The 15,854-nt window shown below is 40.2% G+C and overlaps 1 protein-coding gene across 1 annotated transcript in view; it reads left to right on the forward strand.

The window, feature by feature from the left end:
* Positions 1–12,957, forward strand: part of LOC149467798 (sulfate transporter-like) — a 32,253-nt gene extending 19,296 nt beyond the window's left edge. The window contains exons 2-3 of the mRNA XM_089671100.1: positions 5,652–6,251; positions 10,745–12,957. Coding sequence (XP_089527226.1) covers positions 5,652–6,251; positions 10,745–12,340 — 2,196 coding nt within the window. The 3' untranslated portion in view covers positions 12,341–12,957. The remainder of the gene's footprint in view (positions 1–5,651; positions 6,252–10,744) is intronic.
* Positions 12,958–15,854: the final 2,897 nt, after the last annotated feature.

Here is a 15,854-nt window from a genome sequence, read left to right on the forward strand (position 1 = left end):
CAGGTACCAGCTCCAAATTGCGGTCGGAAACGGAAAGTGTTCTCCCTCCTTCCCTCCCCGTAGTCTTCTGGGACACATGAAAGGTCCCAGAAGACTACAGGACCATTCATGAAGCGCAGCGCTACTCGCGCGTGCGCAGTGGGTACCCGGCTGTGAAGCCACAAGCAGTCACAGCTGGGTGCCCACACTGAAGATGCCAGCCTCCAGGAATCCAGGACGGCAGGTGAAACGGGCTGCGGGGGACACACCACGGGACCGAGGGACAGGTAAGTGGCTGTTTTTTAAAAGTCAGCAGTTACAGTTTTTGTAGATGCTGACTTTTATTTTTTGACAGGATGAGTGGAACTCCACTTTAGACATGATTTTAGTTTATTGAAACATGTTGTGTAAGAAACACCAATGTACCAAGATGTACCTTAATATGTCCTTACAACTAGGTCATATTTGAGGACATATCAATAAATATTTAGCTGTTGTGACAACAGTGGACAGCAATAAAGCAAGTGTATACTTTACTAACTAAACCTACCTATTAAGATTTCCTGTTAAGATTTCTATTAGGTGTGTACTGATGTGCAGGTCAAAAAGTAGTACTGTGGAGATAATTGTACTGCTATTAATATTGTACTAGTCTGCACATAATGCTTAAAGAGACCATTAAAAATCTGCTGAAAATGTATAATGCAGACACCTAGAGATGCCTATACATAGCCATACACTAGTAGATTTTTGAACTACAAACTTCTACTAGTGAATAGCCCGCTTTATACCCTGTTGTTTCAGCTGAATCCAAGACTATTCTGGCAGGCAGAGCTTTTGAACCTCCTTATAGTGAAAAAGTTTGCTCTCCCCAACTTGCATTCTGCATATTCCTATTGGCCACTGATGAAGCTCATTACAGTAATGGAGAAATAGGAATATGTGAGGGCTGGAGATAGCCACAAGTGCTGATATTACTCTATATCAATGGAGTTTTACCTGTTTTACTGAAGAAGGGTTCACAAAGTCATATCTTACCACATCCCAGTATGCAGTAAGATACCACACAGAGTTTTTCAAAAGGTTTTTTGACATTCACTAAAATAAAAGCCACTAAAATAGCACATGAGTTATTTTATGAAGTCATGCGATATCGTAATAGTAGTTGGTAGCCATGGTATTTATTAACAGTAATAAATACCTTTTCATTAAGGAGCGGGCAGCCGCTGCATCCTTAACAACCAGTAACTGTCATGGTTGTTAAGGAGCGGGAGGCCTCTGCATCCTTAATAATCGATGAGCCATCAGCTGTCAGTGGGGTTCCCCACTGGTAGCTGAATGTAAAACAAAGAATTGCTGGTAGGGAAAAATTAAGAAAAAAAAACAGCATGGAGTTCCCTCCCATAATCCATACGGTAAGGATTTTGAGGGGAACCCCCACACCAAAATTTTAAAAAATGGCACGAGTTCCTCCCCAAAATTCATAGCAGACCATTAATCAGGCATGCAGCCCGAACGGTTAGCAACCTGGAATGGTTAGGAACCTGAAACATACCAGGCCACATGCTTTGGGGCAGGGGGGCTCTTCCTCCCAAAGCACCTTATCCCCATGTTGATGGGGACACTGACCTCTTCCCCACAATCCTGGCCAGTGATTGTGGTGGTCTGTGGGCAGGGTGCTTATCAGAATCTGGAAGACCCCTTTAACATGAGGGCCCCCAAGTCCAGAACCCCCATGTGAATGAGTAGGGGTACATGGCAAAAAAAAGTGTAGTGTAAAAAAACACAGGAGGCAGTTTTTGACAAGCTCTTTATTACAAAAAAAAAAGAAAATGTCCCCACTGCTGACCCAAGAAAAAAAAGCTCCGCTCCTGCCGAAGGCTCCCACCATCTGACAACTACGCCACCTCCCGCTGATAAATAAGCTAAGAGGTGGTGCCACTTAGTGACATCACTGGGTGGTACCGTCCCCTTGCGACGTCAGCGACTGGGGGCATGCTGGGTAGGTGATATCACTGGGTGGGAAAAAAAACCAAAGGCCCACCCCCATGTTGAGGGCATGTGGTGCTCGTTAGCCCCCTCCCACTTTCCTGGCCTGCTGGGCTGCATGTTCGGGTAAGGGTCTAGTATGGATTTTGAGGGGGGGCCACACCATTTTTTGTTTTAATTTTGGTGTTGCGTTTCCCCTCAAAATACATACCAGGCATGAAGGTTTTTTTTTTCTCAATTATTAATTGCCGGCAATTCTTTTTTTTTACATTCAGCTGTCAGCGGGGAATCATGCTTACAGCTGATGACTCAATGGTTGTTAAGGATGGGGCAGCTGTCTGCTCCTTAACAAACATGACAGTTACTGGTTGCTAAGGATGCTGGTGGCCACCCGCTCCTTAACAACCAGTACACATTTCTTAAATAATGCATGTCTTGACCACTACTTAATTACTGCATGCATTTAATTATTTATTTTCTTCTGTAAACTGAATTTAACACCTGTTCATGTGGTATTTACTGAGCGTTTGCATCGTTTTGCAGTAAATACCACAAAACAGTACAGTGAGTATCAGAATCGCATGCGGTATTTAGGGAAAATGTGTCTGCCCACCTACATGCTGCATGTGATCTGAATCTGTGAAAGGAGTCTCTTTAAAAACAGCAACTAATATAGTGTGTGAGCATAGACTATAATCAACTGTGGTCACTCAATGTTCATTCAACATCTTCAGAGATGCAGTTGATACTTGATGCTCTTACATGCTAGAATATATATGATGGCTCCCATTCATTTCTGTGTTTTTTTACAGTGCATGTCAGGCTTGCAGGTGACACCAGTAAACACAGTAAAATAAAATAAAAAAAAGTGGTAGAATCTGGGCATTGAAAGCGCATTTGAAGAGGCTAAAAAACCACTGTGTTGCTCCCAACCTTAAACACTACCATAGTGCTAAATGAACTGGTCTCTGTCACTCCACTGATGCCAATAATAAGGAAGAATTGGAATGTTTTGAATGTTTGTGTGCAATTTAACTGCCCCTTGATAGGTCCCAAACACTGCACACCTAACAAAGCCTAAACAGGTGAAAGCAGTCTCAGCCAGTTTCATCCAAAACCACATCCCAACACGTTTTACCCTGCCCACGGGGCTTAATCAGGGAGGTTTGGCACTTTCTTCTATGCATTTTCAGAGCATGTGGGAAGTTAGATGGATTCCTGCTCATTCAGCATCTATTGCAGGAAACACCAGATGGGCTTACAGGAGCTTGACCTGAGACCTTAAGTTTTATGAAGTTACCCTTCGATATGGTTGAATACAAAAAATATTTTTTACACATTAGAGAGAAACTGTAATTTTGCCCATTAAGGGTAAAGAGAAAGGGTCTCCAAATTGGTCACTTTTTCCCCCAGCAAGGTATACTCACTTATCCACACTCTCCTGCCACCTTCCCACTGTAGGAGTCCACCCTAAGTAATAGTGGCCATATACACTATCGATGTGCAATTTTATCTATGAACAAATCAGCATATAATCAAATAGCCAGATATTCCCTTCCAAATGATTTAGACCCGATTTAGGTTGGTTTTGATCAAACTGAATCCATCAGCCAGGGCAGAAAATTATTATGTGTTTTGCAACAATTCTATCTTCCTGCCCTCTATCAAAATCCACTTCCCTGTGTGTGAAATATCAGTCAATTGGGTTGTTGACTATAGATCAATAATTACTATTGGGAGAGATTGATTGGAGAGAAATCAATCATTTACTGAAATGCTACCCAGGTGGATGATACTACTGACCTCCCTTCCCTGCAAATTGCCTGCTCAGGCCCGAACACTGTCACAGGCCAATTGCCCACCATAGCAAGAATTCTTGCTCCATTAGAGAAATGGAGTAGCAGCTCCAATTAAGCATAGAGGAAATGAAGGAGCACAAACTGGTGAATATAATTTGTTGGGTGGTGGGCTGTCAGGAGACACTGTCCCTTGTTTGTCAGTGATTTTTTAAGATGATCCTCTCATTTACTAATTTATTTTAAAAAATGGAAAATAGTAATGTTCTGTGGCCAACTATGTATTCAAGAAACCTAATGTATAGCACAAAAACACATGACCAAAGCTGCAAATGAGTACGGTAATGTTTTCCACATTTTTTGGAATTGTTTAGCAAGTAAATATCTTCTGTTTGAAGCCTAACTTGGTCCAATTTTTAGTTTTGGATGGAGCGGAGAAGAGTTAAAATATCTTGCAGCCTATTATTTTTGTCTGTGAAGAAGATTCCTCTCATTTTCAGTCCCTATGGCACTGGGGCGACAATAAACCATTTCCCATCCACCATATGTATATATACATCCTCAGACGGGAGTGGTGATATCAGAATCATGGCTGCAGTATTCTTTAGAGCAGACAATGTGCTTTCTTGTAAAAGTGATCCGAGTGGCTCTACAGCAGCCCAATCACTTTTACAAACAGCAGAAAGGGGTCCCCCTGCCACCATTTGTGGTCTTTCCTGTCCTACTGGGGAGCCCAGGACTGATGTGACCTAGGGAGACTGAGAGGAGATTCTATTGTTCCTTCTCCACTGCGAAGTCAGACACCAGAAGCAAAGAAGTTGTTGTCAATTCCAGGCAGCTGCTTTGGAGAGCAGAGGAGATGTTTGGAGTCTAATAGACCCCAGATCTCTCCATAAAGAGGACCTGTCATGGCCCATACTATCACAAAGCTCATCCCTTGTGATAGCAATAAAGGTCAATTTAAAAGAAATAAAGGGACAGTGTAAAAAAATAAATGTAAATAAAATAAATATTAATTTAAAAAAAAGTAAAGCGTCCCCATTCCCCCATGCTTCATTGCAAATGCGAATAGCCTTGATGCATATGCAAACTGGGATTACACCACACATGTTAGTTAGTGAGTGAGAACAATAATTCTTGCAGCAGACCTTCTGTGTAGCTCTAAACTGGCAACCTGTAAAAGATTTTAAAATGTCGTCTATGGAAAATGTAATGTATCATAGTCTGACACCATTTCACAGCTGTGTGCAATTGTAAAGCTTGACGTGTTAGGTATCTATATACTCAGTGTAACATCATCTTTTATGTTTATCATCATTATTTATATTGTGGGTATGCTTGGTTAAACTAGATGGAGTAGTGTCTTTTTTCAACCTCACTAATTATGTAACTATGTGTTTGTGTGCTCTACAATTCATTAAAATGTTTTTTTTTACTGTTTAAATATTGTGTCACATACAAATTTACAACATCCTCCATTTTATCCTCCAGGGACTTTGTAGAAAATGTATATTGTTTTACATATATGTGAGAAATGCCAGAATTGGTCATGATGACAAGTGATTAAAATTAGTTATTGAAATTTAGGAACCTGGGTTAAAAATGTTTGAGTTGAGGAACACCTCCGGCTCATCCTACTGTGTTGATAGGCACTTCTCAATAGGATTTGGAGACTGTTATATATGACACAGTGCATTGTGGGATGTTTTGGGGTGTTTTATATTCTAATGGCACCAACAGTTTTGGAGGCATCTAGATTTGCATAGCTTTTATGTGTAAATTTCATTTTTGTGGATTGCATCTAGTGACAGGAGTAATACACTCAACTAATCAGTTAAATGTACCATAGAAATATACAGTAGATCTACCTTGCGTTTTTTTTTTCAGGTGGAAGACCTCGAAGACTCTAAGAATGATTTTCCAGAATCAAGTGAACATCACGATTCCAAATCTTTTGACTATATGCATGTAAAACTTGAGGAACATGCCCAACCAGAACTTAGTACCAAGGAACGCATCACAGAGATATCTAAAGAGGTCTGCAGAGATGGCCCAAAGGTGGTTTCCAACTTCTTTTTAACCCTTTTCCCAGTACTCACATGGCTTCCACGTTACAAGATCAGAAAGTACTTGCCTGGAGATATCACATCTGGTATTATAGTTGGCATTGTCACCATTCCACAGTCAATTGCTTACTCTTTGTTAGCCAATCAAGACCCCATCTATGGACTGTACACCAACTTCTTCTGCTGCATCATCTATTTCTTAACAGCAACATCACGTCACAATTGTGTTGGCACATATGGAGTGCTGTGCCTTATGGTTGGAGAGACAGTAAACAAACAATTAAAAGCAGCAGGTTATGTTACAGATGGATCTACTACAGCTGCAGTAAACTCATCATTGGTCAATGGAACTGTGTGTGATAAAAGCTGCTATGCTATTACTGTGGCAACCTCTTTGACCTTTGTTGTTGGTGTATACCAGGTAGGTACAAATATTACTCTGTATCATGTTTTAAAATGAAATAAGATTAAAGTAAAAAATAGCCCCCAGTTGTACTACATATGTTACAAAGGTTGTAATAATTTTAGAGATAAAAAAGACACTTTTTTCCTGTGGATTTTATATAAATTGTTTTAACCCAATCAAACCCAATACCATTCAGATTCTTACCATAAATTCTAAGCCATAATGAAAGGGTCTGTTATAACGCATAAAATGGGTTTGTTTGTCCTTTCAATGTTTTATAATGATATAAACTATTTATAGTTTCTCAGCAATCTGGCTCCTGTTTTTCACCCAAAGTCCTCCTAAAAACCTCATTATGTCTGTGAATTTCCAACCAGGGTTCTACTCTTCCATACAATATATATTTTAAAGTAGCACTTTAGGCAAAACATTTTTCAAAATTCAGATAGAGTAAATAAGTTTTTTTGCCCTCTGTGTCCAGTTGGGGAGATTTCCCATTGACAAATGAGAGGACATCCCACCAAAATGAGAGAATGCCTTGTTACCAAAATTTTCCCTTTTTTCCTGTTCTGTTGATAACCCCACATTTGTGATTTTCTTTCACTGTTGGTGAAAACAGAACAAATAGAGAGGACAAATTTCCCTAGCGGGGATACAGACAGCAATAAGAACATGGCAGATGTTCTAATCCCTCTCCACTCTATCCAAATCTAAAAATAATGTTTTGACTTTAGTTATACTTTAGCTGTAATATCTGTCTACATTTAGATGCAATTCCCATCTTATTTAAAAACTTTATTTTAATTCGATCAAGTTATAGGGTAAGTAATACATTTTACAGTAATCAGATATTTAATCTAACTACCCTTATGTCAAAAACCAGTTACCATCACAAAAACTGGTAACAGAAAACATATAATCTGTAAGAGAAAAGCTTAATTAGATGTGTAATCATATATAAACTGCACCACCATGGTATTAAGGTTCTCACCCTGTTGAGATAATTTTTTTAGCAATAAACAGATAAGAGGTAAACAAAGAAAATTGGGGAAAGAGGAAGAAAAGAAAGAGAAAAAAGTAAGAAAAAGGGAAAAAAAGGAAAAAAAGGGAAAGAAGGGACTGGGGGGGAAGTAGGGGGTGTCATAGTCACGGGGATCGCCACCCTCAACATGCGATAATCGCACGACTGCGACCAACAATAATACGTCACACCCGCGGTGTCAGACCCCAGACCTTCTCACTAAACTCGTGACCAAAGGACCGGCCGATCTAAAACTGCGATGTGATGTACGTAACAATGCCACACTCAGCTGCGCCCTGCACAACGATTGTCCAGCTAATGGAACGCAATCGACGCACCGGCAGCCTGAATGCGCTTGTTACTGGGTCGGGTTAATTACGCAACTAACCCTTCACTGCCACCACCCCTTTTTGTACAGAGAAAGGGGAAACTCTCTTTATCCAATATACACTGTAATGGTTGAAAAGTCGCCTGTCCAATACGGTCACCGCAGGCCAATTGGGCAGAGGATTAAACAAACACAGTAGCGTCTCTTCAAAAGGCAGGAATTCGTGAAGCGCTTAGAAACAGTTTAACACTTTGAGAAAGAAAGATTTATTACTAAAGAAGTCAAACAGGTGCAATAAAATATTTAGAAAGAAAATGTAACTAGATATATATATTTATATATAAAAACAGCATATCACAGCCAAGAGATAACAGGGAGAAGTTAAAAGGTTAAGTTACTTGGCATGTTAAGCCTTGAGGTAGCAGATCCAAGTTGCAGAGCGAAGGGTCTTTGATCTCCTGCTGTTACGATGTTAAAATTAGGAGATGTCTTTAGTTTATCCTCAGGCCTACAGCCTGTGCTTTTTTAAAGTCCCCCAGCAAGGGGGGTGGCTCTGAGTAACTGGCCAATACCTGTTTAGGGAGGGATGTCGGTCGGACTCTGAATTAAAACCAACATCTGTCATAATCCATGATATGAAACATAGGGGAAAACCAGATCTGTTAAAAATGTTAACTTGTTTGGGCTTCTGGGGACTGCCTTGAACTCTTGAGAAGTTTCTGCCATCCTTCCCCAAGGTGTGAAATCACACAGGTCCCTTGGACAGAGAGGCTGCTGTCTCTATGGGGGGGCTTTGTAGCGCTGGGCCCCCTGCTGCTCCAGCCTGCCAGCACTTTTAACACTTACACATCTGTCCCTGTGCCTCTCAGGAAGGGAGAGGGTAGGAAATAAAGGATTGAGGAATACTTCTAATAAAAAAGGGGAACTCCGCATCCAACTCTGATGAGCAAGTTTGCTACGGGGGATGGAGGGAAACAGTTGAGAGGGAGAGCAAAAGGGGCCCAGCTCTTCATTCCAGCAGTAGCAACCCTCCCGACTCTAAAGGCTTGTTCACCGAGAGTCCAGGTATAGCTGCCAGGGCATCCAAATCTCAGAATGTTTCTTGGACTGATTTATATTAACCGTAGTTAACTGTTCCGCTACTTGGATGTCAGATACCCTATTACACCAGTGTTCAAGTGTAGGCGGAGTAGTTTGTTTCCAAAGAGCCGGTATGCATGCAATTCCTGTCTTAGTTCTTTCTTTCTAAATAAGAGTAGATGCCAGAAAGCTGCGCACTTTTACTAGTATGACATAAGACCAACATTTCAGAGGGTTCCTTGCAGCCATGAAACATTTATTGTTATATCATACAAGCAAAGGTTTCATTACTTGCAACTTACCTGTTAGTATGCTGGCATTTACTCTTATCTGTATTTGCAGTGCCTTTTTTGCTATGTACCTTCTTTGTCTACTCTACACATCCTCAATTTCTTTCTTGGTGCTACACCTTTTCCTTATCATTTAAAAGGGTTTATATTACTATCTATGCTGCCCTAGGAGAAATTCTGCTCACTTCCTGTTCTGATGACTACATAGGAACTGAGGGGCTTTTCCTAACAAACAGCAGGCAACAATATATTTCACAGAAATTGTTAACCTACGACACCTTACACAAAAACTATAGCTGGAGTTTCACTAATATTGACAGCCTTGCCCCTTAGGGTAGCCTCTCAAATTAACCTTGCATCTTTAAATAGCCATTTGTGTTGTCATTTAACATTGCATAGGTAACTGTGACAGTTAAGAATGTTTGTACGTTAAATGTTAAATTACTTGGTTGTAAACCTTAGACATGAAACATGAACAAAGCATATCCTTCTATACTGTATACTTGCCTTTTTCTAAAGCACTGAATGTGCTTTTTTTTAGGGTACTGCATAGCCACAATTAACATTTCCAGATATTCCCTATATGAAATCATACCTGGTTACAGATGCACTTTAAAGTGACCTTGTCGGCATGGAATCACTTTGTTTGTAAAAGCACACCTGTAATAGAAGAAGATTTATACTTGCCTTTCTGGTGTCCCATTTGTTGAAAAGTCACTTCTTCGAAGCTCACTGACCACTGCAAGTATTTCACATTTCTGGGTGTGTAAAATTCTTGCTTCCTCTCTGCATGCAGTTATTTATCCTACTGGCTCATACATCACTGCAGCATGTATGAGCCATTGTGAGGAACCATTGAATGCAATGGGGAGTGCTGGTATTCAACTCATCCAGCTGGTCGAATATGTGCAGCGGCAGGGTAGCAGCAAAGAGGTGATATTTCAACAAACAGTCCTCCTCCCCTCTGGTCCCCCATCTGCGCTCCTGCCTCCCACCCACCACTGCCGTGGGCCCCCAGAGCAAGCTGCTTGCTCTGGGGGGCACTCATGTGTGCTCACTCACAAGCTGGCCCTGTATGTCTATAATACATACAAAGCGCGGCTCGGCCTTGCCCCCCCCCCATTCCCTCCTCACTGGCTGTCTCAGCCAAAAAAGGAGAGGGAGACTCGGGAGTGCCAAAGATCTTGTGCACAGCACTTGATTGTGATCAGGATAAGGTAAGTATTGGGGGGTCTGCATGGAGGTAGAATGCATGAAGGTGAAAAATGTCCACCTTTAGAACCACTTTCAAGCAGTAAAGGCAAAAGGTTTTGTACTTTATACTTTGTACCTAGATACCTGTTTTAATTCAGCACTGTGCCTATCTGCAGTGGTGCTCGCCTCTCTCTCACTCCTTATAGGACATGGAGGCAGTGTTGTACCACTATAGGAAGTGGCTTCTTATGGGGGTGCACATAGTAGAGGATGAGTTGAGACCACTGGTGGGGGATCCCAGAAGAGGGCGTCGAGGGCAATACCATTGCGAGTAAGTAAGTATATCATGTTTATTATTTTTTTAAAAATTACACAAAACAATGATATGAAAGATCATTTACAATCTCTTTAGGCATCTGAAATTATTTCACTGTAACTAAAATGTTCTTATAGCTTAACTTTGCTACAACTACCAAAGAAAACATTCAATGATCCAGCTTGTAAAATGGAAAAAAAAAACATAAACGTCCCTTCTCTTCATCCTTTTGGAAAGTAATTATTAAATAAATATTTATATATATGTTTTCTTTTTCAGATCCTCATGGGAATCTTTCAGCTAGGATTCATCTCAATGTATTTGTCAGAGCCTTTGCTGAGTGGTTTTGTCACTGGATCATCACTGACAATTCTGACCTCACAGATGAAGTATCTCCTTGGGTTAAAGATCCCTCGTCGTGATGGCGTTGGGGCTTTGGTTTTTACTTGGATTGACATCTTCTCCAATCTGAAAAGTACTAACATATGTGATTTAGTTACTAGCATCATTGCAATAGTTCTTATTGTCCCTGTCAAAGAAATAAATGATCGATTTAAGAATAAGATGAAAGTCCCCTTTCCAATAGAATTAATAGTGATTATTGTGGCCACACTGGTTTCCTATTACTATAGTTTTAATACGAAATATAAATCCGCAGTCTGTGGCTCCATTCCCACTGGATTCCAGGTTCCGAAAGCCCCAGACTGGAGCTTGATTCCCAGTATAGCTGCTGACGCAGTGCCAATTGCAATAATTGGATTTGCAATGACAGTATCTCTTGCTGAAATATTTGCCAAAAAACACGGATACACAATCAGCACCAATCAGGAGATGATTGCTATTGGCATGTGTAATCTAATCCCATCTTTCTTTTCCTGTTTTTCAAGTTGTGCCGCTCTTGCCAAAAGTCTTCTAAGAGAGTCCACAGGTGCCAACACCCAGCTAAATGGTGTAATCAGCTCATCTGTATTGTTGCTTGTACTGCTTGCCATTGCCCCTCTGTTCTACTCGCTACAAAATTGCATTTTAGGTGTCATAACTATAACCAGTCTTAGGGGAGCACTGAGAAAATTTGCTGACACTCCAAAAATGTGGTGTATTAGTAAAATTGATACAGTGGTCTGGTGGGTTAGCATGTTGGCATCTTCCTTAATTTCAACTGAGATTGGATTATTGGTGGCTGTTTGCTTCTCCATGCTTTGTGTGATCTTCCGTACTCAGAGGCCAAGGGCAACTCTATTAGGTAAAGTTAGCGGAACAGAGATTTATGAAGACCAGTTCACATACAAAGAGCTGAACAACATACCTAATGTTAAAATATTCCGATTTGATGCCTCTCTCTACTATGCCAACAAAGACTACTTTAGAAGTTCTCTTTATAGCAAAACTGGCGTTAACCCTCCCATAGTGTCTGCATTGCAAAGGAAGGCAAAGAAAGAAGAAGAAGCAGCTTCAAGAGAGACAGGCAATAGGTTCATTGCTAGGTTTAATTTGATTAAAACTGAGAAGAGGAAAACTGCCAAAACTTCTGTACCACAGCTTGACATCCACTCTCTTATTATTGATTGTGGTGCCATGCAGTTTATAGACACCGTGGGGCTTGGTGTTCTTAAAGAAGTCCGCAGTGACTACGAGGAGATAGGTGTACAAGTGTTCCTTGTTAATTGCAATCCATCAGTTCGCCGATCCCTTCATGATGGAGAGTATTTCAGCAACACCAGCGGTGATGTAGAGCTGCTTGCCTTTCACAGTGTACATGATGCAGTAACATTTGCTGAGAGGAAATTTAAAGAAAAACAGAAAGAAATTCAGTTAAGGGATGCTGCCTTCTCATTTGACCCAGATCAAGCTATAAGTGATGACCTCAGGAAGTGAAAATGTTCAGTTATATTAAGCAATTAGTATTTAGTAAGCGATTAATACAAATATGATATTGATATACCTGTATATATACGTTTTCAACTACTTTTATTTACTTACATTTTTTTTTACTGCAGCATTGGTCAAATTTAAAGATCAAATACAGGCAAGAAAAAAATTGACTAAGAACCGCTAACTAGAGATGTGCATGGCAGAAAAAAAAATGTTTTGTTTCAGATTAATTGTTAAGTAATTCATTTAGTTTCATCATGTTTGTTATATTAAAATGATTCAGTTTGAGACTTAATTTTGTATATTTGGATTTGTTTTGTATATTTGTTATTTCAAATTGATTCGAAAGTAAATTCAGAAGATGGGCTATATGCATTTTAACTTGTTAATATGTTGTTTCGGGAGGTTACTTATGCACTCTTGAGTCATCCCTGCTAGTCCAACCCACAAAGAGAAATGGCTTGAGCTGATTGGACGATATTGACTTGGGTAATGAAAGTAATGAATGGAACAAAATTAATTCCGGATTCATTCGTTAGGTTTCTATTTCATATGTAGTGCATTTTTTCTAATAATGAAAAATGTTAATGCAAAATAAAAATAAAATGGATGTAAATCAATTTGATTCCTTCCTTATTTTATTACGTTATTTTAGATGCTTCAAACATTAACAAGAGGCCCAAACTATCACATCATGTCATCCGAAAGAAACAAATGAATATGAAGTAATTCCTTGTTTCGTTATGATTTACTGTATATATAGATTTGTGGAAATTCATTACTATTGAGATTTGGATACATCCAAATCCCCAAATAATGAGAATTTTGTCAGAATTTCGATTAGTAAAAACACAAATCACACTCGTCTACTGCTAACACTACCCGGGTAGAACAGCTGCTCCAGATCTTAGTAAATAAGATGAAGTTTCACTGCACAAAGAATACCCAATCACATGCAAGGAAATTAAAAAAAAAAAAACTGCATTTTTGCCTGCACATGATTGGATGATGGAAGTCAGCAGAGCTTCCCTTCACTTACTAAGCTCTGGAGCAACTGCACTTTCAGAGTGCACAGTCTATATTCCTTTAGTATATCATTCTTTAACCATTCTTTAACCAGTTCCCAGCTGTGCTATAGCCAAAAAGATGGCTACAGCGAGGTCGGCTAATTCTGGGTAGGAGTCCATGGACATCATCCCAAACCCACACCCTCTGTGCGTGATCTGTGATCACTGTGTCCTTCGGACACCGCTGATCACATGACTAATGAATGGGCCAATCTCAGTCGCTTTTACCATGTGACCAGCTGTGTCCAATCACAGCTGATCACTGGGTAAATAGGAAATGACAGTTATTGGCAGTAATCTTCTCACGCTGACAGCCCGTGAGGAGAGGAGAGCCAGTAAGTGGCATTTCGCAGGGGGACATCTACACTGATAATCAGGACACTGATCATCAGTGTCCTGGTGATCAGTGTAGCCAATAGTGCCCATCAGTGCCCATCTGTGCTGGCAATCAGTGCCCATTTGTGCTGCCAATTAATGGCCATCGGTTGAATCAGTGACCATCAGTGCCAATCAGTGTCCATCAGTTGAATCAGTGCCCATCAGTACTGCCTATCAGTGTCCATCAGTGCAGCCTATCAGTGCCCATCAGTGCTGCCCATCAGTGCCACCTAACAGTGCCCATCAGTGCCACCTATCAGTGCCCATCAGTGCCGCCTAACAGTGCCCATCAGTGCCACCTATCAGTGCCCATCAGTGCCACCTATCAGTGCCCATCAGTGCCACCTAACAGTGTCCATCAGTGCAGCCTCATCAGTGCCCATCAGTGACTCCTCATCAGTGCCCATCAGTGCAACCTGTCAGTGACCATCAGTGAAGGAGAAACATTACTTATTTACAAAACTTTATAACAGAAACTAAAAAAAACTTTTTTTTCTCAAAATTTAGCAAAAAATAAAAACCCCAGTGGTGATCAAGTACCACCAAATGAAAGCTCTATTTGTATAAAAAAAATGATTAAAATACCACCAAAATACCACCAAAAGAAAGCATTATTTGTCTAAAAAAATGTATTAAAATTTAGGTACAGTTTGGGTACAGTGTTGCATGACTGAGCAATTGTCATTCAAAGTATGAGAGCGCTGAAAGCAGAAAATTGGTCTGGGCAGGAAGGCAGTAAAATTGCCCAGTAGGCAAGTGGTTGAGAAAGCCAACAGTGCCAGCAGCCATTTTGCAATACTATGGATAGGACTGTAGCCTTTAGTGGGCTCCGACAGAGGGCTGCTCTTGAACCAAAAAATACAATAACCTGTATTTTTTTTAATCTAGCCCAACATCAGTGCAATTGAGAAATGGATAACAGCATTTAAAAGAATTCAATGAGTGGGATGGGTAGGTAGAGATTGTGAACACCATGTTTTTACTTGAGTTTACCCATAACATTTAAAGTATTTTCACCGGTTTCAAACGTTATATTTTTTGTCATATTGACAAATAATTATTCCCTTTTGTCACATCTGGTTATGTTTATGTTTATGTTGTCTATCTATCTGACTATCTATCTATATCTCAAACATATTACTGTACATTAAACACAAGCAATATGCATGTGGTTCTTGTAATGTTAAAATAAACACGTGCTAAACATTTAACAACATAAATATCAGCTAAATATCAGCACATATTCTGAGTACACGAGTGGCTAAGGATAACTTTCAGTATGGCTCATTGCTTGACAGCTTGTATGTTGGTACTGCCATGTCTCTAGTGGATTCCCAATATGAGCATTTGAAGAATGCACTCCATAGTGAGAAACCAGGATGTTCAGCTCACAACAAAGCTCAAACTGCCATAACAAGACTGAAGATGGAGAGATATCTCCTTCACTTTGTTGCGGACAGCAATAGAAAAAAGGGGGAATTCCAGACTGTCTAATTCTTCCCAAAACTTAAAATAATTCTCAATTCACTACTTAAGCTAGCCATAGATAGATCGAATCTTGGTCGGTTCAGCAGGGATCGGCCAAGATTCGACCCATCTATGGCTAGGCTGATCGTATCCAAGTTGATCCATCAACTAACTTGTGTACAACCAGCATGTTGGATTTTTAGCATGCAAGTACTGCCAGCAGCTATATCTGCTAGTAGTAATCACTGAGTTCTGCCAGCTGGGAAGGCTCCGTACTGGGAGAACACAATAGCTCCATTGAAGGGATTCCCCCATCAACACTGACTGTGAAGAAAATCACATAATCTATTGCCTTCCTTAATTTATTTGACTCAGCCATGCAAATAGTCACATTTTCATCATTATTTAACCTGGGGGGTACTATCAAGAATCTATAGTAACTGTTATAGCAAAAAACAAAAATAAGAGAACCAGAACCTTTGCTAAGTGGCAGAGTGGGATTAATGATAAAGCTGGCAGTACATCCACCCAGGACAGAGCCTCTGTGAACAGAGGGGATTCCATTCATGGGAAATTAACCAGTAATCTAATCAAAGTAATTGGGA

The sequence above is a fragment of the Staurois parvus genome, unplaced genomic scaffold (assembly GCF_062004578.1).
Source record: "Staurois parvus isolate SC_StPar_1 unplaced genomic scaffold, SC_StPar_1.0 ptg000099l, whole genome shotgun sequence".
Taxonomy (NCBI): Eukaryota; Metazoa; Chordata; class Amphibia; order Anura; family Ranidae; genus Staurois; species Staurois parvus.